We start from the raw sequence: 27393 nt of genomic DNA, 5'->3' as shown, positions 1-27393 counted from the left end.
ATATTCACCCGCTAAAATACCCAGACACACACTAACATACACAGGCACTCACACTAACATGCCCAGACAAAGACAAATGTTCATACCTGGGTACTTCTGGACTTCGGCTACCCGGAGCCATCCCTTGCGGGACGCGGCCAGGACTGCACACTGACGTTAACAGGTGGTCCCATTGAGGATAAGGGGAGTTCCCGCTGACATCAGGGGCGTTCCCACTGACGTCGGGGGCGTTCCCGCTGACGGCAGCGGGAAACACTCCCATTTAAAGAAAAATGGGCGGGGAGTGGGGCGTATCAAGACCCCGCTCCCGCAACCCTGAATATATTTTCACTAAAATACTCAGCGACACACACTCACATACCCAAAGATACATGTTCACACACTGATACAATCACCCACATTAACATACCCCCAAAAAAACATGTTCACATACTAATATACTCAGACACTCAGAATAATGTACCATTAGACACAAGTTCACTAAAATACCCACACACACTAACATACTCACACACACTAATACACACACGTGATTGAGCAATCAAATGCAAGAGTGGGAGAGAAAAAAGAGAAAGAGGAGAGGTGGGGAGAATAGAGAGCTAGAAATAGAAAGGATGTGAAATAAAGAGAAGTGATAAAGAAAAGAGAATAGATAAGCAAAAAGAAGGATGATAAATAGACATAGGAAAGAAGAAAAAGGGTGAAGTAAAAAAGGAAGAGGAGGCAAAATAAAAAAAGGGCAGAAAGAAAGAGAGCTAGAGAAAGATTGGGGAGATAAAGAGAAGAAAGAGAGATAAAAAGGAAGGGGAGAGATAGAAATGAGAAAGAGTGTGTTTGTGTTTTAAAAGTGTTTGTATGTTAGGGCAAATATGTCTAAGGCAAGCAAGTATGTGGCTGCAATGGCATTGTCTAGAAAAAAAGATACCGCCTGCTTGGAGCCTTATACTAATAACTTTACCAATATATATACTACATGGAAGAAATATAACTTTTAGTCTAGAGAACAAAAAAGGACAATTAAAATATGTATTGTCTGTCTTTTTTATTAATAAGTTGTTGCCTGAGCAAAAACTGGATCATCTTAACTTTAAATTGCATTCCTTGTGTGCATCCAAAATTTATAATAGAAAAAAGAATAAGAAATAATGCATTCCACTTCACTGGGCTGACATGATAAAGAACTAAAATAATCTTACAGGAAGAAAAAGCAATCGACTGCATCATCTCAAGGTGAAATGTCCCTGCAGTTGTGATAGGTGTTTATGTGACTCCAGGGTTGTGTGGCTGTGAGAGCCTTCCTTCTCCTTGAACAGGCATCTCCTTCTCAGTGTGCTCCCATGTCTGGCCCTCCCCTCTTAGCCTTCCTCTGGAGCTGGTGAGTGACGTCAACAGCTTGGCCGGTGCCCCTTGTAGCCAGGAGGAGGAGGAGAAGAAGGGGGAGAGAGAGCAGAAGAAGGCAAAAGAGGGAAAGGAGGGAGGGAGTTATGCAAAGACGGAGGTCACTGGATAACAGTTCTTTTCTGTCCTGGAGCAGGGAGCTGCAAGCAACATCTGATCTCAAGAAAACAAGTGACAGGCACAGAGAAAAGGGAGTCACCTATTATCAGCAAAGATCATCATCATCATCTCCTACAGAAGGAATAAAAGAATCCACCACCTGTCCCTTTCACTTCGTCACCTCTCCCTTCGTCAAATACCTGCTAATCCAGGGGTCTCCCCGCACTTTCTTAGTCTTCATAGACTAGAGTTTGAATCTGGCAGCAGCAGTCATTGATCTAGACCCTTTTTACCATCAGTCTAGATCCCCCGTTTCTCTGTAGTGTCTGGTCGCTGCTGATCTGGCGAGGGGACTATGGCTTCATCTGCCAGCGGGATGGAAGAAGTCCGCTCTTCGGTTCTTACCCCTCTGAAGCTGGTGGGACTTGTGTGCATCTTCCTGGCTCTGTGTCTGGACATCGGAGCCGTTCTGAGCCCAGCCTGGGTGACGGCGGACAACCAGTATTACCTTTCCCTATGGGAGTCCTGTAGGAAACCTGCCAACCACTGGATCTGCGAGTCCACCCTGCAGAGCGGTGAGAAACATGCAGAGCTTCCCGCACTCGGGGCTGCTCCAGAAACACCAAATACCAGCAGAGTATCCTGCTTTAGGGAAAGAATAAAACTACCATCTGTCTGCTTACTATCTCTTGGCACCCATCTCCTCTATGCTTAAACGCTACTATTATTAGCTGCATTAACTAATGATCAAAGAATGTAATCAGCCATAGGGTACAGCGCTTTTCGGGCTTTGCAAAGCTTCTTTTAGTTTGATTTTGGATTCTCTCCCTTTGTTGTGTGCGGCTGTTTATGCTTCTGCATCCTATTCCGGTCCTGATAAAAAGAAACACTTAAGTGCATCAAAACAGAAAGGATGAGTCTTTAACCTCTTGGTTTGAAGAGGGCTGTGAGCTCGCCTGGCATTTAGAGGGTTAAAATTATCAGTAAAAAATTTAAAACAACGTTGCATTTTTTGTTGTTGTTTTAACTGCATTGTAGTTGTAGATGGTTCGCCTTATTTATATTTCTTTTTATTTGTTTTTTTGCTTCAGTAGCTGTTTTGTGTCTCTTGCAATGTTGCTTCCTTCCTTCCCATGCTTAGATCGCTTACTTGACATAGTTGCAGTATAGTAAAGCCAAATGATTGATTAAGCTTTGAAAACGTTTTTTTATGTTTTTTTTGTGTGCTTAAAATAGACACTCGATATTGACTAACATCTCTAAATATACCGATTATACCTGATTTTTATTATAAAGATGGTCATATGTAGTAGCCTAACAGAATTATAGCTATAATGGTAACAAAATAAAACCTCTCCCTATAGCACTCCTTACAGGTTACTGTGAATGTGCTGATTTTTGTATAGGGTGTTATATGTTTGGATGTAGTTTCCATAGTTTCTTTGTTTGAGTGGTAAATAATTGAATATACCAGATAGCTCCCATTATCTTTAATAGGTGGCCAGGAGCCTGTCTGGTATAAATGCTCTTTATGTATTTTTACGGTATAATATGGTTATGGATATAGGTTTTCTGGTAGTAAACATGCTTTAATTTGCATGATGTAATCATATAATAAAGTTCTGTATTAGAATGGTTGGATTCTATGCTATGACCTAATTTAGTGTAAGTCTCATATGTGAAAATGATATTGAACATACTATATGCTTCTTTCGCCAGTTTGCTGGTGTTTTCCTTTACATGTATTAAAATGCATTAATGGAAATCATAAAAAAACATTGCTATTAACTGCTTACTATACAGTCATTAATTGTGCAATACAGAAAAATTCTGCCCAAAATCTGGATGTATTTTTCTAGTAAATGATTTGTGTCAAGTGAATCAAATCAATGGGCCATGCATAGTGTGACTAATTCTAGTGCAAACCGCAAACCCAGTGTAGGGCAATCCGAAAGAACATTTTTGGGGAGGTTCTATGTCCCTGCACCACTTTTAGAACTTGCTATGCAATTCATATGTGTATCATTCTACAAGACGTGATCTTTTCTTTATAAATTGGTTTCAGTTACGCTTCTGTTTTGTAGTTTAGGTTTATGTTTCTAAACAAATAATTTAAAATGAACGTTATGTTCATTCCTCATCAACCCACAAGCATAATAACATGTTATTAGAACGTGTTTGGTTTCTTTGTGATAAAAACTCTGCTCCCCCTCCTCCTGAGCCCTTACCGCAATTTTTCCTTTCAGATTTTTGATGTATAATTTTGGAGGACCAAAAACCCCAAAACATGCAATTATTATGCTTGTGTTTTGAGAGTGTGTTTATTCTGCTTTATGTAGCCTCCTGACTTTTCCATTTCCACTGATGAAGATGTACTAAGAATTAAGAGAAATGTTTCCAGTCCCATTGCTACATTATTGCTTTTATACTGAAATGTTATGGCCTAATTAACCAATTAATATATACTTCTGCACAACAAATGGGGAGTTTTCTGGAGAGATTTTGAAAGGCAAAGTAGGTAGAAATGTCTTTGCCACATGGCAGTAGTTGTACTTGGCTCCCATGTCCTCTGCCACAAACATTTCCCAACACCTCATACATGCATAAACAGAGAGAAAGTCACACACAAAACCAAAGCCATAAACGTGTGTACATAGGCATCCAGATACATACCCTTACATAGCATATGGGGCCGATTTCAGGATTGGCTGCAACACAGCCAATTGGAAAGGACAAGGCATGTGATTGGCTGGAGAATCAGGGTTTTTTGGTTTTTTTTCAGATCAGAGTAGAGAGACTGAGTATGGAAGACACCGGAGGCTGAGGTGTTTTGGTAGGACTCACGGCCCAGTTATGACTGCATTATCTGCTTCATCACTAGTGTGAAAGCAATGGTTTTGTAAATTGCTGAGCCTGTGGAGCAACTTTGAGGTGCGAAAAGCTTTCACACCTTTTAGTGAGTATGACCAAACTCACTCAAGGGCCACTGATTTAAATGCATCACTTAGGTGTAATCTTTCAAAATGTTTTCTCAGAAAAATATAGTGTTGCTGGATAAATAATTAACATTTGGAATTAAATATTTCCTCATTCTAGCTGCATCCTAACATATACCTGAGAAGCACAGCCGTGGGGTGATGCATACCATAATAAATGTGTAATATGTGGTAATTTCTCAGCTATTTGTCTAATTTTAATATTTTTTCTAAGCAATCCTTTTGGATTTGTTTTGTCATCTTACCAGAATGTAAATTTATGGAAGAGTTTAAGCTTAAATAGTATCTCCTAAGCAACCGCAATATATTATCTCAGTTCATTGACTTTGCATTTTAATATCATGGTTCCAAGACACATTTTCTATACTGGAAAAGGAAAAAGTGCCTCAAAAGAAGTATTTGCATATTTCAGTGGTTTCATTTCCCCCCCAGAATGCATATTTTGAGCAATTACGCATCCAAGATTGTATCTGCTAAGTTGAGAAACAATGACAAAGCTTTTAAACCCTACATAATGTGGCCCCTGCCTTCTCAAATAGCTCAGTGTATGTCAGCTGTCTGGCTTTTGTATTAGAAAACAAAAGATATGTTGAACAATGTGAAATCGAGTCCTTTTTTTCACATACTAAAGTCAGAAATAAAAAGCAGATGTGGGTTTCACACTTATTTTTTTCCCTTCCCCCACTTTTTTCTTTATCCTCATCTGGGTTGTTCAGTGTTTTTGTTTTTTTTTTACAAAGGTTTTTGCAGTAAGCTACTCTTATTTTGCTAAATGTTGCTTTGGAGAATTTCAAGGTCAAAGAAAAGACCCAGGTTTCTCAAGCTATTTCTTGAGTAAATGAATAATTATGCTTGAACAGAGCCTTTATGTTTGACATCTGAAGCTTGCTATTGGATCATAAAGGACTCTTGTGAGTCCTTTTTAACATCACTTTGCTTAATGACAGGAGGAAAATAAAAAAGTACTACAGTGCATTTAGACGATCTGTTTAGTGTTTCCTTTTATTTTTATCATCAGTTTGGTCTAGAAGATTAAAATAGAACAATTTACAATGTGAAATACCTAACACAGCACTATTCATTTCTGTGGATACCAACGCATATTCCATTGCTTGTTTAACTAAAGTGTTGTATGTGGGTTTGTTTTGAGATCTTTCAAATGTTTCAGCTGGAATCTGTTCAGAATTTTGCAATTAGAAACCTTTGAATTTGTTCTAGACGAGCTTATTTCTTGTTTGGTTTTGTCTGTAGGACATTGCCCTTGGCTAGTTCTGTGAATTATGGTTCTTGTACTATATTTTTAGGGCAAATGTTGGGGCCCAAATTTATGTTTTACCGTATTTGCTCGATGCAAATGCTCTGAAAAATACCCCTCGTCTTCTAATCGGGGTCGTCTTCTAATCAGACCTCAAATAGAGGTCTGATTATGAGACTAAGATCCAGATCCCTCGCACCGCTGCAGGGGACATGGATCCTCCTGTCTCACCCCCCCCCACACACACACACACTTACCCGTGCTTCCTGCTGTATTGCCGGGGCAGCGGGTTGACGTCTACGCGATCCGCGTAGACAACGTCCGCTGCAGTCGGAAGGAGGTGTGGCTAGCAGCGGGGGTTGTCTGCGTCCGTCGCGGATACCTTCCCCGACTGTCAGAGATCAGAGTTCCCCGCACCGGTGCCGCACTCTGATCTCTGACAGCCGGGGAAGGTATCCGCGACGGACGCAGACAAACCCCCACTGCCAACTGACGTCTCCTTCCGGCTGCAGCGGAAGGAGACGTCAACCCGCTGCCCCGGTAATACAGCAGGAAATTGGAAGCACCGGTAAGTGTGTGCGTGTGTGTGTTAAATGGGGGCATAGGGCATTTCTGGAATGCCTTATACCCCTATATGCCACTCTGGCACTTAGGGGGTTAAAAGGCATATTATGGTTCAGAGTGGCATATAGGGAGGTATAAGGCATTTCAGGAGGCAGAGTGGCGTTAAGGGGGCATTTAATAGAGCACTCTGCCTCCTGAAATGCCTTATACCTCCCTATATGCCACTCTGCCCCATAATATGCCTTTTAACCCCCTAAATGCCAGAGTGGCATATAGGGGTATAAGGCATTTCTGGAGGCAGAGTGCTCTATACAATGCCTTTTAACTCCCTTAATGCCACTCTGCCTCCTGGAATGCCTTATACCTCCCTATATGCCACTCTGCCTCATAATATGCATTTTAACCCCCTTAATGCCAGAATGGGATATAGGGGTATAAGGCATTTCTGGAGGCAGAGTGGCACATAGGTGGTCAAAAGGCATACCATGGGGCACAGTGGCATATAGAGGGTTAAAAGGCATATCATGGGCCACAGTGCCATATTGGTGTGGCAAGCCTGGGGGCAGATGTGCGTAACTGGGGAACAGGTTGGAAAATACAAGGAAATAAAAAGAAAAAAAATATTTTTCTCAATCGTAGCTTTTATTTAAAAAAATAGTTTACATGAATTAACATTTACTGGTAAAACTTTTTTCCTTTAGGGTCGTCTTATATTCAGGCTTTTTCTTTTTTTCCTAAGTTAATATTCAGATTTTGGGGGGTCGTCTTATAATCAGGGTCGTCTTATAATCGAGCAAATACGGTATTATGCTAAAATCTGACAAGATCACTTTAAAGGTGCTGTTTCACCTTAGCCAATACATTGAAACTCTGAAATAAACAATAGCAGATTTGGCATTTTATTATTTTATTACAGAAAACTTTTAAGAAGCCTTTCAGTTTCTATGGCAACAACCTACTTTTGTGTCACATGACGTTTCTAGCAAAATTATTTGGGAGACAACATTTTAAATGACTAAAGGAATGAATTGAGGGAAGGGTTTGGCCATTCAGCAGTTTTAAGAATTATGTTTCTAATGCTTTTCGTTACAAAAACATAAATAGGAGTAGGCGGAACAGCACCTATACATTTATACATGCAAGAGATGGCAACCATGAGTGGGTTGTAATTTTCCATATGTTAACATTATACATTCTAGTAAAAAAATACTTACCATCAATGTTTTACGTATGTGAAATGCAACATACTTTCCATATTGTGGCCCAATAAATGATGTATGCCTAATTTTGCCGAAATATTTGTTGTCAAAATTCTTTAACAGACTATTTCCTTACATCTACTGTCTATGAATTATGTTCAGGGGAACATAGTTATATAATAATTCAGGTTGAAAAAAGACTTAAGTCCATCAAGTTCAACCCTTTTACATATGCTTCCTACTTTTAATACAATAGAAGGGAAATAAATCCAATTAAGCTGTTTTTCTGATTTCTCCTTGGATCCAGAACCTCTAAAATATTAATGTTCTGTTTTATCATTTATGTATATAGAAATATCCATTGTGCTTGATAGCACCACCTCTGTTGGCAGTGAATTCCATACCTTTATTGTCCTTACTGTAAAGAATCCCTTCCTTTGTTGTCTATAAAATCTTCGCTCTTCCAGTCTCAGAGGATGACCTCTGGTTCTTTGTGTATTTTGGTTAAAAAACAGGGCACTGGAGAGCTCTGTGCATTGGCTTAATTCCTTTTCGGGAAGTTATATTTATTCCTCCCCCCACGACCAGAATCGTAAAATAATAATAATAGTTATTATGGCCTAGTTAATAGAATATGATCCTGGTTTATTTTCATAATTTATTTTTTACCTCCATGTGGCTCCACGCTGCCAGCTGCAGCCTTGCCACACACAAAATGGCTCTCATAGCCCTACATGAATGGAGTTATGTCACTCCACGTTGAGTGTTGCACCAATTTTTCCACCTTCCTGGCCCTATATAAGTCCTCACTATTCACTTACACCTTACCCTCAGATGGTCATAGCTATGCTTTCAGTAGTGTATCCTATCCTAGCGCATTCTATCTTATATTCCACTCCTGTTTAACCCTGACTTGACCCTGATTATACTGAACTCTGGCTTCCTGGCCTCGAGTTGACCTTGGTTATTCTTAACTCCGGCTTCCTGACATTGGCTTGCTTAATGGTTATCCACAGACTCCTGTCTGACTACATGTGTACCCCTGAGTTAGTCTCACTGCCACTCGAACCCAAAAGGCACAACCCAAGGTGGAACTGGTTGAAAGGGGAAGAACTCTCCTGAGACCGACAGGGCTTTCTGTCGTGGACACACACTGTCCTACCCTGCACCAGCCTCTCTTCCAGTACCCTGAGCATGACCGGTCAACGTTATATGGAAAAGATACAAAGAGAAACACAAATGAGATCCTTTGCAGTTTGAAAATATATAGAGATACTAGAAATTATTAATAGTATTTTAATTGGCTAAAACGGTCCTGTTAATGTTTGATCAGGTGGAATGTAGAATTGATAACTAAAAGGAATATTGGAAGAATATTGGAATTTGGAGAACTTTGCCAGGTGTGCCCATTCTTAGTTTTTAGTAATAATCTATCCACTTCCTCATGTGTGCACAGTTTTCCACAAGGTAGGGTGACCTGTACATTCTAAATCTTCTAAAAACCTTTAACACCTGTTGACACTGCATCTTTCAGTGAAACATGGTGATATATTCTAAATGAAATCTATAATGTGATAATATACCAATTTGTGTTAAGCAAGATGTATATTGCATCCTCCTTCGCTTCATGGTATCCTCCTGAGATATATTTATGTACAGAGATGTACTTAATCTGAACTTTACACACATTGGTGATATTTATATAGCGCCACAATACAATAGCAGTTTATTAAGTATTACTCATATTGAGCTGGATTCATTGCTGGAGATAAATCTACAACAAGTGATTGAATAGGAATCTCACATAGATTGCAAAGGAAGCAATAACATAAAAAAGAGATGTATTGGCCTAGATGCGTGAATTGATAATATAATGTGTATTGTTTTTTTATCTTATTTGTTCCATTGCAGTCTATGGAATGATTGCTATTACTAATGGTAGCTTTATCTCTCCAGCTCATTGTCACTATAGTGGTGACAATGCTCTAGAGCAGGGGCGTCCAAGTTTTTTCTGCAGTGGGCCACTTCATCAGAATTGTATACGTGCGCGGGCCGCACTAATTTTTCACTGTGAGAACATATGGCCTTTAATAAAATATGCAGATTAAAATAAATTAAATGAAACAAAACCTTTACTTTTCCTCTCACTGATTTCTGGGCCTAGAAAGTTTTGTGACTACAAATGCAGGATTCTGTATAAGTAAAAATAAAATAGTTCTATTTATTTTAGCGATGCACTAAAATGAAAATTCTGGACCAAAACCGAAAATTCAGGGTTCACTTAGCCGAAACTGAAAATGACCCCCCCCACACACTTTTAATAAAAGTAAGTTACACACCAAAATTGTACAAAAAAATTATATATTATGATTGTTAACAGCAATCTCAGGCATACCCAGATTCCAGCATGTACTGGTTGGCTGGGCATTGTACCGGTATTTTTTGTCCAATTTTAGTGTGTAACCACGCTTTTATTAAAAGTAACACACCACAATTGGACAAAAAAAATCAACAATATGACTTGGCATGATAGGAGTGTGATTGCTAACAGCAAACACACTCTTTTTATACCCCGGCAACCAGTAAATGCTGGAACCTAGGCATGATGGGACTGTGATTGCTGTTAGCAGATTGCTGTTAGCTGTTAGCAATCACACTCCTATCATCCCAAGTCAGCCAGTACATGCTGGTACAGGGTGGCTGTAAATGCAGACCCCATACTGCTGGCAGCATCAATACACAAGGGGGACAGCTAGCCAGGTTTCAGCATGTACTGGCTGACTTGGCATGATAGGAGTGTGATTGCTAACAGCAAACACACTCTTTTTATACCCAGGCAACCAGTAAATGCTGGAACCTAGGCATGATGGGACTGTGATTGCTGTTAGCAGATTGCTGTTAGCAATCACACTCCTATCATCCCAAGTCAGCCAGTACATGCTGGTACAGGGTGGCTGTAAGTGCAGACCCCATACTGCTGGCAGCATCAATACACAAGGGGGCAGCTAGCCAGGTTTCAGCATATACTGGCTGACTTGGCATGATAGGAGTGGGATTGTTAACAGCAATCACAGTCCCATCATGCCTAGGTTCCAGCACTTACACATCCATGCTATCACACACACACATTCATTCACAGATTCATTCCCTCAATCAGGCATACTCATTCAAACACACTCCCCACTCCCCCAGCTCTCTAAATGCCGATCACAGACTTCAGCAGGGGGCGCGGCCTCCCTCGTTCTCCCCACAGAGGAGGCGGGACTGAAGCAGAGAATAGACCCTCCCACAAGTAAGCAGCAGGGCTCTTGTGATCCTGGCTGCCGATCTCACGCGGGCCGCACCTCGAGGTCCTGCGGGCCGCATTTGGCCCGCGGGCCGCATGTTGGACGCCCCTGCTCTAGAGGAAAGTTCCAATGACTTATGACCAAAGCCTAAAGGTTATGTTTACTCTTGGAAAACTAGTGTTTAGTAAAGACATCTTGAAATGTGTTACAATGTCACCATCTCATCTCGCCCCAATATATATACCGGTGTGTGTGTATATATATATATATATATATATATATATATATATATATATAATGTCACCATCTCATCTCCCTGCAATATATATACCGGTGTATGTATATATATATATATATATATATATATATATATATATATATATATATATATATATATACAGACTGCAAAGCTTTCTTGACATCAAATAATTTACTTTGTCTAATAAGAAAACTACTTCAAATGTACTACTTATGCAGCTATAGAATCTTGTTTAAAACCATATCTTGTTTACATTGTATTGCTGATTAAGAAACCAGGGCCATTGTGAAAGTACATTGTTTAGAGATGCCAGCAAACACCTTTAGTTTAGTCACCAAAGTATTGTCGGGAGTATGGGTCTCTGGGCCATTCTTTTGTAAGGTGGTGTAAACATTGCAATGTGATCTATTAAATGATATAAGCAATCTGGGAAAATGCCCTCTGTGAAAATGCAGTCAAAATGCCCTCTGTCATCATGGATTTAAAAGTAAATCTGTTAACTTCACTGATAGAGTGGTAAATAATTGGAGCATCGTCGCATAAATGGTAGCACTAATCCAGTAAGGTAATTGAAACATGCATGAGATAGACATATGGAATCTAAGAGCAAAGTAATTCAACTAACTTGCATTAAAAAAGCTGACTAGGTGGGACAAATGTTTTTAAGAACTTAAATAGAGATAGGCGAATTTGGTTTACTGTCATACTTGTATGTTTCCCAGCTATATGGTAAAATATTACTTCTTAGAGCAGAAACCTCATTTTCAAGCATTCATTTTTTTTTATTTTATTGGGTTTGCAATCTGCAAATTTCTATGGAATATGTTGCTGTTGCAGTGGGGCTTTGTTTCTAAAACATTACCATTGACAATACTAAGTGCATTGAAACAGTATTGGTGTATAAAAGGGTCCATGGGTATTTTTATACCCAGTTTGCTGGTATAATTTTCAGATTATTTTTATATATATATATATATATATATATATATATATATATATAGACACTTTAAATGATACATGCATGTGCATTTATCTTATATAGCTAATTTCTAGTTTCTTGCATTTGCTGCATTGGATATCATGATATAGTGCACTATATAATTGCGAGGCATTCACGTTTACATGTGAAATACCTTGGTGAAGCATAAGAGATGCATGTTAGAAAAAGATTTCTTCCGCTTGCTGTAATTGCTTTTACTCACGTGGTGAACCCCCCACTCCACATATAGCGATAAAAGTACAGTATAAGAAAATGTTTAACTTTACCGATCAAAAATTTGCTTTTAAGAGCACACAAGACTCACTGTATGTGCCAATCCAAAAAAGCCAACAGTTTTATAGGCAGTTAAGGTTATAGTGCAGTAGTTCTTAAAAATGTTTAGGGTTTTCCTAATAATAATTCATAATGTGGGTATAAAGTGGACCTACCATTCACATGAGTTTTATATAGAGAAAATAGTTACCTTTGTTGTGCTAATCATACTCCTAAATGAAATGTTATTGTGGTTTATTTTCTTGGTGTTGATTATGTCACTCTCACCTGCAGTGAGCGCAATGTATATACTCAGGAATCAGCAACAACAAAGAAGAAACGTGTGTCTGTTTGCAGGGGTTTTTGGGGTTTTTTTAGACCAAAAGTTATTCATTTTTGGGCCATTGACTTCTGTCATGGAAACAAAGCTATTCAGCTGTAAAAGAGAACATTAAAAAAAGTTAGTTAGTTAGTTAGTAGATGTTTATAGAATCATAAAGTTTAGCTTTCGTCAAGAGAAATAGTCTTTCTTCGATAAGAAAATGAGTTGGTACTGTTGAATGCAAGAATATACAGAACAGTATTATTTGAATGCATTCATTTTCAATACTATTTTAAGCATTATAAATATGTTGGGTTATGGAGCGATTCAGTGTTCCTTGTTTCAATCTACAACTGGAGCGATCTGTAGAACGATAGGAGAAAACAGTTTTTACCCACATATCTCAAAATTTACTCAGTCCCTACACCAACGATCTTACTTGTGAATAGAAATGTAACATATTATCTTCTAATATATATTTGTTAGTTGCTTGCAAAACTTATGAGCTAAATACTAAAAAAAAAATTTAATACTTGAATGTAGTCAGTGTGTCCAATATATATATATATATATATATGTAGCATAGTAGGGCCTTTTGACACTTGTTTAAATATAATTTTTGTGGTTGTGTCACGTAGTATTTTGACAACATAGTATGTACATAGTATAAGGGTGACTAAGTGATTTTATTATTTTATGAAAGGTTTATGTTTAGTTTCTGGAATATTGTGTGACCTTGTATATCCTATTGATTTGATAATACATTTATCAAGACTGAATATAGATTGCTCTAGCTTAGCAGAATTTAAGGGATATTTTAAGAACCTCTGCATACTATTGGAACGCTTAGTATTCATTTAAGTATGCATAGATCATGGAACTAATTGAAAGTCAATTTCCGCGGTAGAGAACGGCAGTACATTAGGTAAAGATGAGGGGTCTGTATAGGCAGCATATTCTGTATAAATTAGCATAAGGTTGCGCCTTATAAGATTTTTAGGCCTCTTATAAGTGAGGGGTGGAATAAATGATGTGTTCTTGGACTGAGACAGTATAAGTAGAGGCACAGGTTGTAGGTGGAAAGGGGTCGTTACAATTAAATGCCTAAATTCTTCTCAGAATTATTAAATGGTGAATATGTTTGCCTTATTCACAATTCTTTTGTGCAATGAGCACTTGTCATATGACATAGAACCAGACACTGACTGTTTCCATATGAACTGAAAATGCTTCATAAAGTTGTATGTGTTATTTTTATGGTATTACACCAAAATATATGGGAAAGCTAAAATTACATTTATTTAGATTATTTAGATTTACTTTCCTAGCCTAGAGAGTGCAATTAATGGGTTTTTTTCATAAATTCGAATGTTTTAAAAATATTTTGGATGAAAATTCAACCCAATAAAATCGCCTCTTTTGTGAGAGTTAAAAATAACATTTGTGATTATAGTGTAAATAAAAGTACCGTTTTAGGCTCCAGATTTTTATTCTCAAATTTGACAATTTGTGCTACCAATAATGCTCTTTGACAAAACTCTAATGTATTAACTTGAAACTGAACTTGCTTTAAAAAAAATGTTTACTTTGACTTCATTTCCTGAGTTATTAGATGTGTGTGTATATATAAGTTCTTGTTAGGCAGCAAAGTTTTGAATGGAGTTTATTCAGTAAGGTGAGATACGAACAGTTAAACGTCATGTACCTTCTTAGTTCATAAAGGCTACCAATGTTAAACTAAGTCAATTGCACATCTACTGGGTTGTGCCTCTTCTTTCAGATTTATTAATAGTGCTTAATATATTAAACATGCATTTCTGATATTTTCAAATAGTTTTATTCTCACATGAAGGGGACAATCACAATAACATCGTTTTTTGTGCATTTAAAGATAGAACATTATTTCCATATCAAATACTGTGTAATACACTACTAAAGTGTTACGTTATTAGAAAAATATTATTTTCTGTTACCAAAGACTATGTTAATTTAATTATGACACTAAATGAATCCTAACTTTATTTGGAAAACTTTAATTATTGTACGTGCAAGTCTCTCCTTCAAACATCTATAAGCCTTATCGATTAGTTATAGTTTTAAGTTATTACTGGAGTCTGCTTTTCATTTCTTATTCTAGTGTGTTTGCTTTCTATTTCCTCTGTCTAGTGTAGAACATACAATATGCTTGGTGCTTTAAATAATAATAATGATAATAGGAATACGTATTTCACATAACACATTTTATTATGCACTAATTATTGTGTCCTGTTTTTCCACTTTACAGCACTGAGGAATATGATGGTGCTGTATAAACCACTTTAATATCCATCCGTGAAAATAAAAAAATAAACAAAATAAAACACTTACCTGAGCTAGAAGCTGTACTCCTCCTTTTGTGGTCTGACGATTCTTTCCACTGATTGGCATAGTGGACATGATGGCTGAAATTTCCCTTCATGTCAGGACACTCACCAGTTTATTAACTTTATTAATCGTCTCTCTTTTCCTGTAAGCAGGTAGATGTGAGTTGAGCTTTATTTTTGCGTGAATGCAAATGCAAGTTGGCAACAGTTCGAAAGGCATTTATGTTTTATCTGTTATTCATGTTTCTGCCTAGCATTCTTCACAAGTCTAGTAGTTGTTGCTCTGTTATTTTTCTTTTATAAAGGCATTGAAAGCAGAGGAAACTGTTCCAAGGAAACCATTTTTTCCACTGCATACCATCAGGGCATTAGATTACACTCGCATAGTAAAATATGGTAAAGAAGTAAAATTCAATAGATTCAAATGCATGCAAAAGTCCAGAACTAGTTGTTTTATTATCAAGTGGCATGAAATTGGTATTTTCCTCATCAGATCATTTTCTTCACTTAGCCACTCTCACTGATTTCAGAGATGGCTGAGCAGTAAGTGCAATGTCTTTTCTAATTCAGTATAGTGGAGCTTTTGTGTGGAATCTTAATTCAGTTTTTAGGCTACGGTTAAATGTAAAAGAAATACATTGTTTTAATTTCAGATTTTAAGTTAGTCGATGGCAATAATGTGATTTAAGCGTTAACATAATTTATATCCCATTTTTGCATTTTAGAAAAGAAACAAATCTCATTTAAATCAGAGATAATATACATAAAGCACAATTACCTATACGGCAACACTAATGGCCAATTATTTTAAAATGAGCAGTAAAGTGGTGTACATTAACAAGAATTTCTGTTCACAAAAAATAATAATTCTGACCTCTAAGTTTTAAGGAAAATTCTCTGTGATTGGGTTTTCTCTTACATATGCCAAAGCAATCAAGAGTGAAAGTTTAGGGGGCACACCAGTATTTAATGAAGATAAAGTAAACTCCTAACTTAGAGGTGGTTTTGGGTCATGTAAACTTCAGATGCAAGATGTTTTGGCCAATAACTACCAAAATGGTGCATAGGTGGAATCCATGTCTCTGCTACAAGCACTAGTTATAGGTAGTGGGATAGTCAAGATGTAATATTTAGTTCATTTTTAATGAATCATATTGTGGAAAGCATGTGGGAGGTGAGATGGAATGTGGGAAGTAGACATTACTAAACTTAATTTACCAATCCCGAGGTTAACTATATCCCGTATATCAATTGTCACTTTTAACATTATACCACAAACTCCATTGGGTGTTTTGCTTTTCTTACAAACCCTACCTATCTCTATTGATAGGATTCGGTGGATTATGAAAAGATGCAACTTTTGAGGTTGATCCCTCAGAAGGTATAGCTAACTTTGCGAGATATGTTTTATCTCACAACAATGCACCTTTATCCTTTGGTTTGGATCTAGGAGCCAGCCCAAAAATGTAGGAGACACTTTTTTTCCCCCACTCATGTTTTTATTTTCCTATATTACTCCCTGGTCTGCAGTTACAGAATGTTTATTGTGGCTATACAACATAAAACACACCTTTCTTCAGTCCTGCTCCCCTTTATACAGTACCCCAATTAATCCCTTCATGACAAAGGGTATTTTACACATAAACCCTGAAGCTTGTATGCTTAACAATTCTTCTTCTTTTTGTGTTGTAGTGTATCTGTCAAAGATTTAGTTCTTTCAAGGTTTCATATTAAACCATATTTATGCTAGTAAATATTCTTATTAGCACCAAAATTTAAAGAGTAGAACATTGAAATGTGTTTGCCACTCCCCACCCCCATTTTGTTTTCTCAGTTTTCAACATTTTGGCTAGAGACCTTTCTCTCCACCTCACTCTTATACACATGCACCCTATCTAACAAGAAACACTCACACACGAGCACTGTCTAACAATATACATATATACAATAGATACTCACTATACATACATACATACATACTGAATATGGCACTACAATACAGTAGACATACTGACTCTGGCACCATACATTTGCACACACATACTGTCATCTTGTCGGCCTGGGCTAGAATACGGGGCTATACAAAATATGTTTACAGTTAAATGTTGAGTCAGTTCCATTTAGGTTGGTGCCAGATGCCTGTATACACTGTATGTATTGCCAGAGCTTGATGCCCATGACAGGTAACCAATGGAAGCCAGATCAGGTACGCAGGGTTTGGTACACCAAATGGGTAGTCAGGTGTAGCCAAGGTCAGTACAAAGAGCAAGTAGTCAGGAGTCAAAACACAGCTTCAGTAAGAGATTCGGACAAAAGGACCACAGCAGGGTACTTCAGAATTGCAGTTCTGTTTCAATTTAAATCCAGGTTCAAGTCTGCTACACTTGAACAGTTGGTGCCACTCCTCCAGAAACAGAATTATTCACTAATATGTGAGAGTATGTGCAAGTGCATGCAATTTTACAGTTTGTGGGTTTTGGTTAAATGAAGATCCAACTGAATGCATTAAAATTCAATGAAAATTGAAAATTGCAAGACCCCCAGCCCTGCTCATTAAATGGAAGTTAGACTATCATAAAAATCCTTTGGAGAGGAAAGGAAACTATCCCAATCTCTGCTATGGTGTTTGAAATTGAAAAAAGAAACCTTACCAACTCTTCACCTCTCCCAAGTAAAGGGTGAAGTCCATTCAAGAACCCTTTGGTTGCCACAAGGGCAGACAGTGAAAATCAGGGATCAAGGTGAAAAACTATTTCCTTACCTTTTCAGGTGCTGCCAATAAATACTGGAATAATAACTATTTACCAGTTAATATGAAAATATTGATCAAATCCTTTTAAATGATTTTCTCTGTTTTCACTTTAACCAACTTTTTTTTTGCATAAATGGACACATTTTAGATTCAAGCAGCTAGATTCCAGATGAATGTATACAGTGAATGCTTCTGTGCATGTTAATTCACTTATGCTTCCCTGCACTTAATAACCTAGTCCTTGATATTACTGCTTTTTAAAAGTGTTTAGGAATAGCAAGGACACCATCAGAGGTTTTGGGGCTCCTGACAAAACCAAAGGTCTTGGCCCCCCTTCTCCAGATAACCCCCACATAACCCTCCCTTCACACCATCAGAATTTTCCGTTCTTGGCAAAGATGGCACAGACAAGCTTTTGGGGGACACTGACAAGCCATTTGGCTGTATAGATTGCACAGACAAGCCTTTAGGGTGCAAAGGTGGCACAAACAAGCTGTATGGGGCACTGACAAACCGCTTGGGTGCAAAGATGACATGCACAAGACTTGACAAGCCATTTGGGGACAAAAAGGTTATTGAAGCATCGTGATGCCTCCCAGCGAGAGCTGGGGTGACCACATTTAACATCTGCCATTCAGGGACACAGTGGATAAGATTATACACACAAATGTATCTTATACATATACTGTATATCTCACATACACACTGCTTGACAAATGCATAAAATCAGTGGCGTAGAGTATTTGGCACTTGGGGTGGATCCTGTATGTAGCACCCCCCACTTTAAAATGTAAAGACACCCACAAAAAAATTACAAATGCCACACAGACTGTATGTCAACTGGAAAAAAATCTAGAGAAAAAAATATCTTAGAAATACATTTAATATGTTTAAATAAGTAACATTTACTGAACATATAAGGGGCAGCATAACTCCTATCACTTTATACTGAGCCAGACATTGATGATGGTATAGCATAACCCCTATCACTATACACTAAGCCAGACATTGACGGTAGTGTAGCTTAACTCCTAACACTAAACACTGAGGTGGTAGGCCTTTGCCCCTGAAGCAGCCTGTCTGTGCAACATCTGCCCCTGAAACAGCCTGCCTGTGCCTCATTTGCCCCTAAAGCATCCTGCCTGTGCACCCTCTACTCCTGAAGCAGCCTCCCTGTGCTACTTCTGCCCTGGAAGTAGCCTGCCTGTGCTACTTCTGCCCCTAAAGCACCCCGACTGTGCCATCTCTGCCCTTGAAGCAGCCTGTTTGTGCCACCTCTGCCCTTTAAGTAGCCTGTTTGTGCCATCCCTGCCCCCTTAACAGCCTGCCTGTCCTATTGTTGCCCATAAACACACATAACATTTACTCACTCATTCATTCATTTACTCCCTCATTCATTGAGCTTACACTGATCTCGGCTTGGAGAGACTCAGCCAACCATGAGAGGATAATAATAGAGTTTATAACTGTATGAAAATTATGGTTAAGCAGTATTATTTTTTTAATACTTTTACATTTTTAAGACAATCTTTTTAGAAAATTAAAAAATATATATTCAGGATAATGCCTAGTCTGACACGCCACAATTTGTATGACTTGATTACAGAATGAGAACATACTTTATGCAACCTCATCAAAACCATATACTGCATACTGTCAGCAGGGAATATTTTAAGGAACAAGGTATAATGGTAATGCTGATACACGTCGACTTTTATTTTTTACTCGAATACATTATCGTCAATTCAAAAATAGTTCAGTTATTTCACTTTTTATTTGTGATAATTCATACGTGCACCAGATGTCCAAAGCGAACAGAAATGCATTCCTGCTTCTAATTGATTAACTATTTTTCGAGGAAATAATTGGCATAACTTGCATGGGAAAAGTATCTGGCTGGAAGAGGGGCTAATATCCATCATCGTTCAGCTCTGATATACTGACCATTGGAAATTTGTCTTTATTTTTTTTTGACAAAATTCTTATCAGTAACGAGTGGCACATCTGCGTTTGTAAACAAATGTGCTTTTAATCTGATAGCTTTCTGGTTTCACTATTCTGATTTAATTCCACGCAAATTAATATTTAGCTTTTTATCATTAAATAATGTTGCTTACTTCAAATACACATGCTAGTTTTCAAATTGCACGGTAGTTTCAAAACCTTACTTGCACTTATTCACATTAGACATGTATGAATACAATTCAATGGTTTGCTTTTCAACACTATGCAGTATAAGTACAATTCCTTCAGAAATCATAAAACAGATGTGTGACCTGTAGTGAGAACATAAAAAATCCAGATTTAAGGGTACAATTTACATTCAGCGACAGCTTGTATTTAGGTCAATATGATATTTTATAAGTGCATCTCTCACCTTAAGAAGTACAGAGCTCCAACAATCAGAACAGTTTAAATTAACTAAACAAAGCTTTGTTTTGTACTTATTGGTCATTATTATTCTAGCAGCAACCTGGGAATCTGAATGTGTATGCTTTGTTGCTTTTTAGGTTATGCGCTCCCCTAGGTTGTATTTTTTGTGCAGTTTAAATGAACTAACTGGTTTTCTCCCATTTGTTTTAGATTGGCAGATTGCCACCCTTGCTTTACTATTGGGAGGTGCTGCAATCATCCTCATTGCATTCCTTGTTGGCCTGGTCTCCATCTGCGTGGGATCTCGCAGACGGTTCTACAGACCAGTGGCAGTCATGCTGTTTGCTGCAGGTAATTCTGATTGTTATCAAACCATTCAGTCTACCCAAGCCTAGTCATTACCCATTACCCATTAAAGGGTACAGTATATGCTTTAGGAGAATAACAGCCATTGCTACAATTAGATGACAACTTCACATAACCCAGATATTTTTGGGGAAAAAAAGGAATTATATACCTATTTGCATATCCGAAATAAGTATATGATTTTGTTTTAGCTGACAGCATTTCACATATTTTAAGCATTTGTTTCTCGTAACCACTTGAGACAGCAAATGAATCTGTAAGTACAAGCCCTTGAAGCAATAATGCCTAATAGAATGGTATTAAAAATAGCTCTTGTCTAAACAACAAAAAAAGCTATTTCTCTGACTATTTTCATTTTTCTGTATATTCATGTATTAATCACTGGAAGCTTGGCTCCATGTATAACAGCTGCAGCAAATGTCTGACATTGAACTGCAGTCTGGAAATGTAGTAAACAAAATATTTTTGCTGAAAGAGAAACCTCTTGTGGTGTAAATATTGTACATGGCTTTTTGAAATGAATGCATTAAGACCTATGTGGATAAAAGTACCGTATTTGCTCGATTATAAGACGAGGTTTTTTTCAGAGCAAATGCTCTGAAAAATACCCCTCGTCTTCTAATCGGGGTCGTCTTCTAATCAGACCTCAAATAGAGGTCTGATTATGAGACTAAGATCCAGATCCCCCGCACCGCTGCAGGGGACCTGGATCCTCCTGTCTCCCCCCCCACACTTACTTACCGGTGCTTCCTGCTGTATTGCCGGGGCAGCGGGTTGACGTCTACGCGATCCGCGTAGACAACGTCCGCTGCAGCCGGAAGGAGGTGTGGCTAGCAGCGGGGGTTGTCTGCGTCCGTCGCGGATACCTTCCCCGACTGTCAGAAATCAGAGTTCCCCGCACAGGTGCCGGAACTCTGATCTCTGACAGCCGGGAAAGGTATCCGCGACGGACGCAGACAACCCCCCGCTGCCAACTCCACCTCCTTCCGGCTGCAGCGGAAGGAGACGTCAACCCGCTGCCCCGGCAATACAGCAGGAATTTGGAAGCACCGGTAAGTGTGTGTGCGTGTGTGTGTTAAATGGGGGACATAGGGCATTTCTGGAATGCCTTATACCCCTATATGCCACTCTGGCACTTAGGGGGTTAAAAGGCATATTATGGGGCAGAGTGGCATATAGGGAGTTATAAGGCATTTCAGGAAGCAGAGTGGCGTTAAGGGGGCATTTAATAGAGCACTCTGCCTCCTGAAATGCCTTATAGAGTGCTCTATACAATGCCTTTTAACTCCCTTAATGCCACTGCCTCCTGGAATGCCTTATACCTCCCTATATGCCACTCTGCCCCATAATATGCATTTTAACCCCCTAAATGCCAGAATGGGATATAGGGGTATAAGGCATTTCTGGAGGCAGAGTGGCACATAGGGGGTCAAAAGGCATACCATGGGGCACAGTGGCATATAGAGGGTTAAAAGGCATATCATGGGCCACAGTGCCATATTGGTGTGGCAAGCCTGGGGGCAGATGTGCGTAACTGGGGGACAGGTTGGAAAATACAAGGAAATAAAAACAAAAAAAATATTTTTCTCAATCATAGCTTTTATTTAAAAAAATAGTTTACATGAATTAACATTTACTGGTAAAACTTTTTTCCTTTAGGGTCGTCTTATATTCAGGCTTTTTCTTTTTTTCCTAAGTTAATATTCAGATTTTGGGGGGTCGTCTTATAATCAGGGTCGTCTTATAATCGAGCAAATACGGTAATACAAAATCAGATCAATACTTTGTTACTAGATGAAAAGCACACATAACATACTCTTTCTGGAGTGTTCGTTATTTTTTGTATCAACTAGTCCAACAGATACAGTTAAATTAATTTAATGAGTCTTTAGTTGTAACATATTGTCCAGGACCTCCGAGTGACCAATAGGGATGCCAGCTTGTGTACCCCCTCGTCCCCCAATTTTTGTGTGGTAAAGTGAGGGCTACTTATTAACCCTCAGAGGCGTGGATTTGGGATTCCTCTATCCCAAATCCTGTTGAAGGTTAAATATTTTAGAAAATAGCCTAAGAAGAGGCCATTCTCCCCATTCTTGTGCAGTAGGATGGGATGGTTAAACATGAATTTAATGGAAGAAAGGAAGGAAGAAAGAAAGCAAAGGAAAGAATGCTATGAAAGAAAAGGAAGGTAAAAATGGTAAGAAAGAAAAGGAAAGAAAGAATGGGGAGAAAGAACGAGAAGAAAGAAGGGAAGGAAGGATGGCAGTAAGGAAGGGAAGGAAAAGCCTATCCTCCCACCTCTAAGTACCTTGGGTATAGTGGGGACAATATCTAGCCACGTGCCTCCAAAAGGGGGCAACATATAAAAAAACTAGACTTGTGCATTCGGATTCGTACAAATTTGTGCAATTTGTATTAATCCCCAAAAACAAGTAGGGGCCCCCAACTAAATAAGCGAAAACGAAGCAAAGAGCTTGAAATGTTGTTGGTGCTCTCACACACTCTCTCATTTACACTCTCTCACCTTCATTCTCTCTCACTTTCTCTCGGAATGTCTCCATGTTCTCCGCCGTCAGCTTCCATGTCTCTGTGCCGTGCTAGGCATCTTCTTGTTCTTCTTATTTTTTCTTTCTTCATCCGCTGCACTAAAAAGTCTTATTATTTGTCAGCTTCTCCGTGGACAATGGGACATAACCTCTCAGGGAACTTTCGTAAAATGGTAGAGCTTCCGGGCACACTCTTTCCTCCAATTGGAGGAACAGGTCAGAATATGTGCGGGAGGCAGGAGTTCACAAAAGAACGGAGGCTAATGGCACACAGTTTTCCTCGTTCCTCCAATCGGGAGGGGGTCTGCCTGGAACCTCTGCCATTTTTCAGAAGTTCAACGTGAGGTTACTTAGAGCAAAGGGGCAGAGCCTTCAGGCATTCCCCCTCCCCGGTTCATCCAGAGTAGGGAGTGTTCAGGGAAGCTCTGCTATTTTGCAGAAGTCCACGGGAGGTCATGTCCATGGAGAAGCTGGCATTTATTTTAAAGGCAGTGAGTATGCTACATTTTCTGTCAACCTGCATGCACTCAAATTGTAGCAAACAGAATTGCACATAGTTCACACAACTAGTCAAAATGTGTCAGGTTAATACAAGTGTGCTCTGCATGCCTGGGTGAAACTGAGCAATTGACACTGCCATTATATATTCAGTGTACAATGACTTACACACATGCTCAGATCATTCCGTGTAAAATTCAGATCATATTATCTAAAATGTCTGTGTTCATATCATTAGATTTCAAGGTAGAAAGGATAAGTAAAAAAAAAACTAAAGTATACATTAGTGTTCAATAGATTGAAGATGTAACTTTAAACATCCTGCAAAATAAACATAATTTTTTTTTAAAATATCATTTATTAGCTTTATATATGTTTTTGACAAAACTTTGCTACAAATAGTATAAACAATTACCTTACTTCATTACGATTATTTTTTAGCATATTTTATTAGTGAATCTCAAACAGCATTGGTCCTGACACATAGGTGACCCGGCAGTTGTGTATGGGGACATAACTTCCAGATTTTCTCTTATATAATGGAACATTACCTGAGCGGTTTCCAACAGCATAGATTGTCTGATGTGAATTAATGTTTCTTTGAGCACATCAGTAACATTACCCAGTGTTTTTCAATGGGAAATATTCCTTTCGGTAGGGTTTTTTTAAATTATAGTAATTTGCTAATTCCATTTTGATACATTTATATAAAATATGAGATTTATATTGAATCTCTTAAGCACAAATTATATATTGTTTGTTTTACAACAATTAGGCCTTTCTTTTGAAACAATATATATAAATGCAAGACTTTTTTCACAGTTTTATATGTATAGAAATTGTACACAGCAAAACCCAATAGAAAAACAACACAATAACCTTTTATGGAAACCAATCTATATACCTAAGATTTTGCTTTCATCTGATTTTGCTGTTATAGGGCAAATGTTACAAGGTGTGTATCAATTTTTCAAACTTTTTTTTTTTCAAATTTAGCATGGTGGGACTGTCCAAAAGTGTTCACAGATATCAAAACCACCCCATAGTACTATACGCTACTGGAAAGAAGACAACCCAGGATATTTCAAGCCCATTTTGGAGTTTTCATGCAGCTATTTTATCACTAATATTTCCCACATTTTGTGGCAATGTTGTGGGTTTGTTGTGTTTACACATACATTGCAATGTTATTTTTTTATTTCCTGTCCAAAAAATAAGCGAACAGCCTAGTTATCTATAATTTCAAAAAAACTATGAATTTCTGTGGTGAGTGGCCATGCTGAATTCATGAGCATAATCTATGTACTCCATGCATGGTTCACTTCCACTAAAGGCTGTCTGTAGTTGCCTACTTGCCTCAAATCCTTCTTGCAAATCCATGGTCACCTTTTTTTCTTGATACCTAACAAAATACTATATGTCTAAATCTGTGTCTGACAAATACTTTAAAACAAGATGCTACTTTCTGTGGTATCATGATCACAAAAAGTTAGTAATGGTTTTCATTTCCCTTCATCTTTATCAATGATATGGGGTTTGATTTCCATTTCTGACAATAAATCAGTACTATCACCATAACCATACATATTGGTGTAATTAAGGAGGCTACAAATATTGTTCCGGCCTACATTGCGGTTGAACGTGTGGCAGCTGTAGTTTATTGTTGATAAATGTTAAATAATGCAATTGGCACGTAAAAATTCCCAAGGCAGAATATGACTTAAGAAGATTATTTTAAGGACTGCTAGGTTGTATAACTACTGGTATTAGTAGCTGTAAGAAGGAAATAGTTATGCTACTTCACAGATCTCTAGTCAGACCTGACCTGGAGTATTATGTACAATTTTGGAGACACCATCCCCAAAAGGTTATTGACACTTTGGAGATAGTTCAGAGTAGGGATACTAAAAGGGTTAATGGTTTGGAGTGTAAGTTGAAGGTACAGAAGGTAAGGCTACATCAAAGAAGAAGACATGTTAGAACATGAGGTCATAATTTAAAACTAAAGGATCAGTGGTTATGAGGTATTGTAATGAAGTTCTAGTTTCTAGTTTACTGAGAGGGTTGTAGTAAGTGGAACAGTGGAATTTTCTGCAGAACTGTAGATTCATTTCTTGACCCCCAAGGCTTCCAACAAAGGGTAGAGACCAATCAACAGGATCAGCTTGTGTTAAAAAAACAATATCTCATCCCTACCTGTAAGCAGGAATTTGGTTCAAGCGCAGCTTAGTGTAGCTCTGTTTCCCATGGCGATATTTGAAAAGTAAAGAAAAAGAGTCCTCTGCATGTTGGAAGATGAACTTTAGTTAGATTATCTTTAATTGTAACAACACACCAGTTGGGTTAAAACTAAATAGTTACTGATCTTATATTACTAATGAGTTTACAACATTTTTGAATTATTACAAAACACTCTTTAAGTGGATAAAGATTGTTAGGTGATTTACTAAACCCAAGCGCTTACACATGTGGTATAAATGAAAACAATAGGGGATATTCTTCAGCAAGTCACCAACTTCTGTAAAGTTTGAAAAGCAATCAAAGTCTAAGCAGAGTCTGATTTGTGGAGTATATGAGATTACACTAAAACCAGGAACTTCAATATGCTTCTTGAGATAACACTCAGCAGCGGGAAAGCAAGTTATTAGAAAGTCCTATCAAATATGAATCACATGTCTATACCAAACTATATAGCGCTTATATGCTTTAATGTGATTATCCATTCTAAGTTGAACAACTAATAGGAATTCAAAAATAACTTCACATAGGTTTAGATGTCATAATAACTTCTAATTATATGTGTGTATTTCAGACTTAGGAATTGTTACCAGTAGTATGTGAGTTGGACTTATGTGTTGATTATGTATTACAAATAAAACAAAATGTCCCATACATAGTTTTATAAAAAGTTTATGGTTTGAAATAAAAATAAGATGATTTCCATTTAATTTCCTAATGATAGTTTTGATTCTGCTTGCATTTATTGCCCCAAATAACTTTTTTGTCTACTTCAGTTGTTCTCCAGGTGTGTGGCCTTGTCTTGTATCCAATCAAATTCATCGAAACAGTCACTTTGAAGATATACCACGAATTCAACTGGGGCTATGGCTTGGCTTGGGGTGCAACTATATTTTCCTTTGGGGGTGCCATACTTTACTGTCTGAACCCCAAGAATTATGAGGACTACTACTAGATGTGTGCTGTGAAGATGAAAAAGCAAAAATAACATTACTCAACTTTTTTCTATCTCTGTTTTATAGAAAACAAAGAGAGCATCAAACAATCTGCTCACTTCATTTAATCCCTTCTTGCCTTCTCGCTGCCAATAGTATAAACAGCTTTACATCCACATACAGAAACTGAAATTAAAAAAGCGGGAAATAAAATTGCTGCAGTTGTATATTGCTAATATTTTGTTTAGACTGTAGACGTCATGTGACTATACAACCATACAAAAACTGTGAATTGCGTAAGAAGGAATTGGATATCTACATACGATTAGGATACACCTGACCCAAAATTCATTATGGAGTTCTACCACTGTTGCTCAGTTTACCACTTTCAAGAAATGCATTATCAAGAACTTGGATGCAATGAGTTGAAATTTGGAAGAACCAACAACTGTAGCTTCTGCAATTTCTATAAAGTAAAAACTTTACTGGTTGGTATTTTTTACAAAACGGTGGTTGACATAGTACAAGCCTCCAACACAGACAAAAATGAAATTAGTCCCTGCAAGAATGTGACTCTGAGTGTTGTGGGGAAATGGACATTTTAAGTTAAGTCTAAAATGGATTTATCGTTTTTATTGTAATTCCCTACCTAGGCCAATAAATGCTGTCTACAGTGAAAGTTAATGCCGAG

General features: G+C 37.9%; 1 protein-coding gene across 1 annotated transcript; it reads left to right on the top strand.

Annotated features, from left to right (window-relative positions):
- The first annotated feature begins 1852 nt into the window (after nucleotides 1-1852).
- On the top strand, nucleotides 1853-26722 carry LOC149289281 (transmembrane protein 47). Its single transcript, XM_089490948.1, has 3 exons — nucleotides 1853-2072; nucleotides 20330-20470; nucleotides 26544-26722. Exons 1-3 carry the CDS (start codon nucleotides 1853-1855, stop codon nucleotides 26720-26722), a joined length of 540 nt encoding a protein of 179 aa, XP_089347074.1.
- Nucleotides 26723-27393: the final 671 nt, after the last annotated feature.

Source organism: Sceloporus occidentalis, unplaced genomic scaffold (genome assembly GCF_023333645.1).
Source record: "Sceloporus occidentalis isolate IW3139 unplaced genomic scaffold, rSceOcc1.0.p SCAF_47, whole genome shotgun sequence".
In the NCBI taxonomy this organism is placed as follows: domain Eukaryota; kingdom Metazoa; phylum Chordata; class Lepidosauria; order Squamata; family Phrynosomatidae; genus Sceloporus; species Sceloporus occidentalis.
Note: the sequence above shows the minus strand (reverse complement) of the source record. Positions and strands in the feature narration are given on the sequence as shown.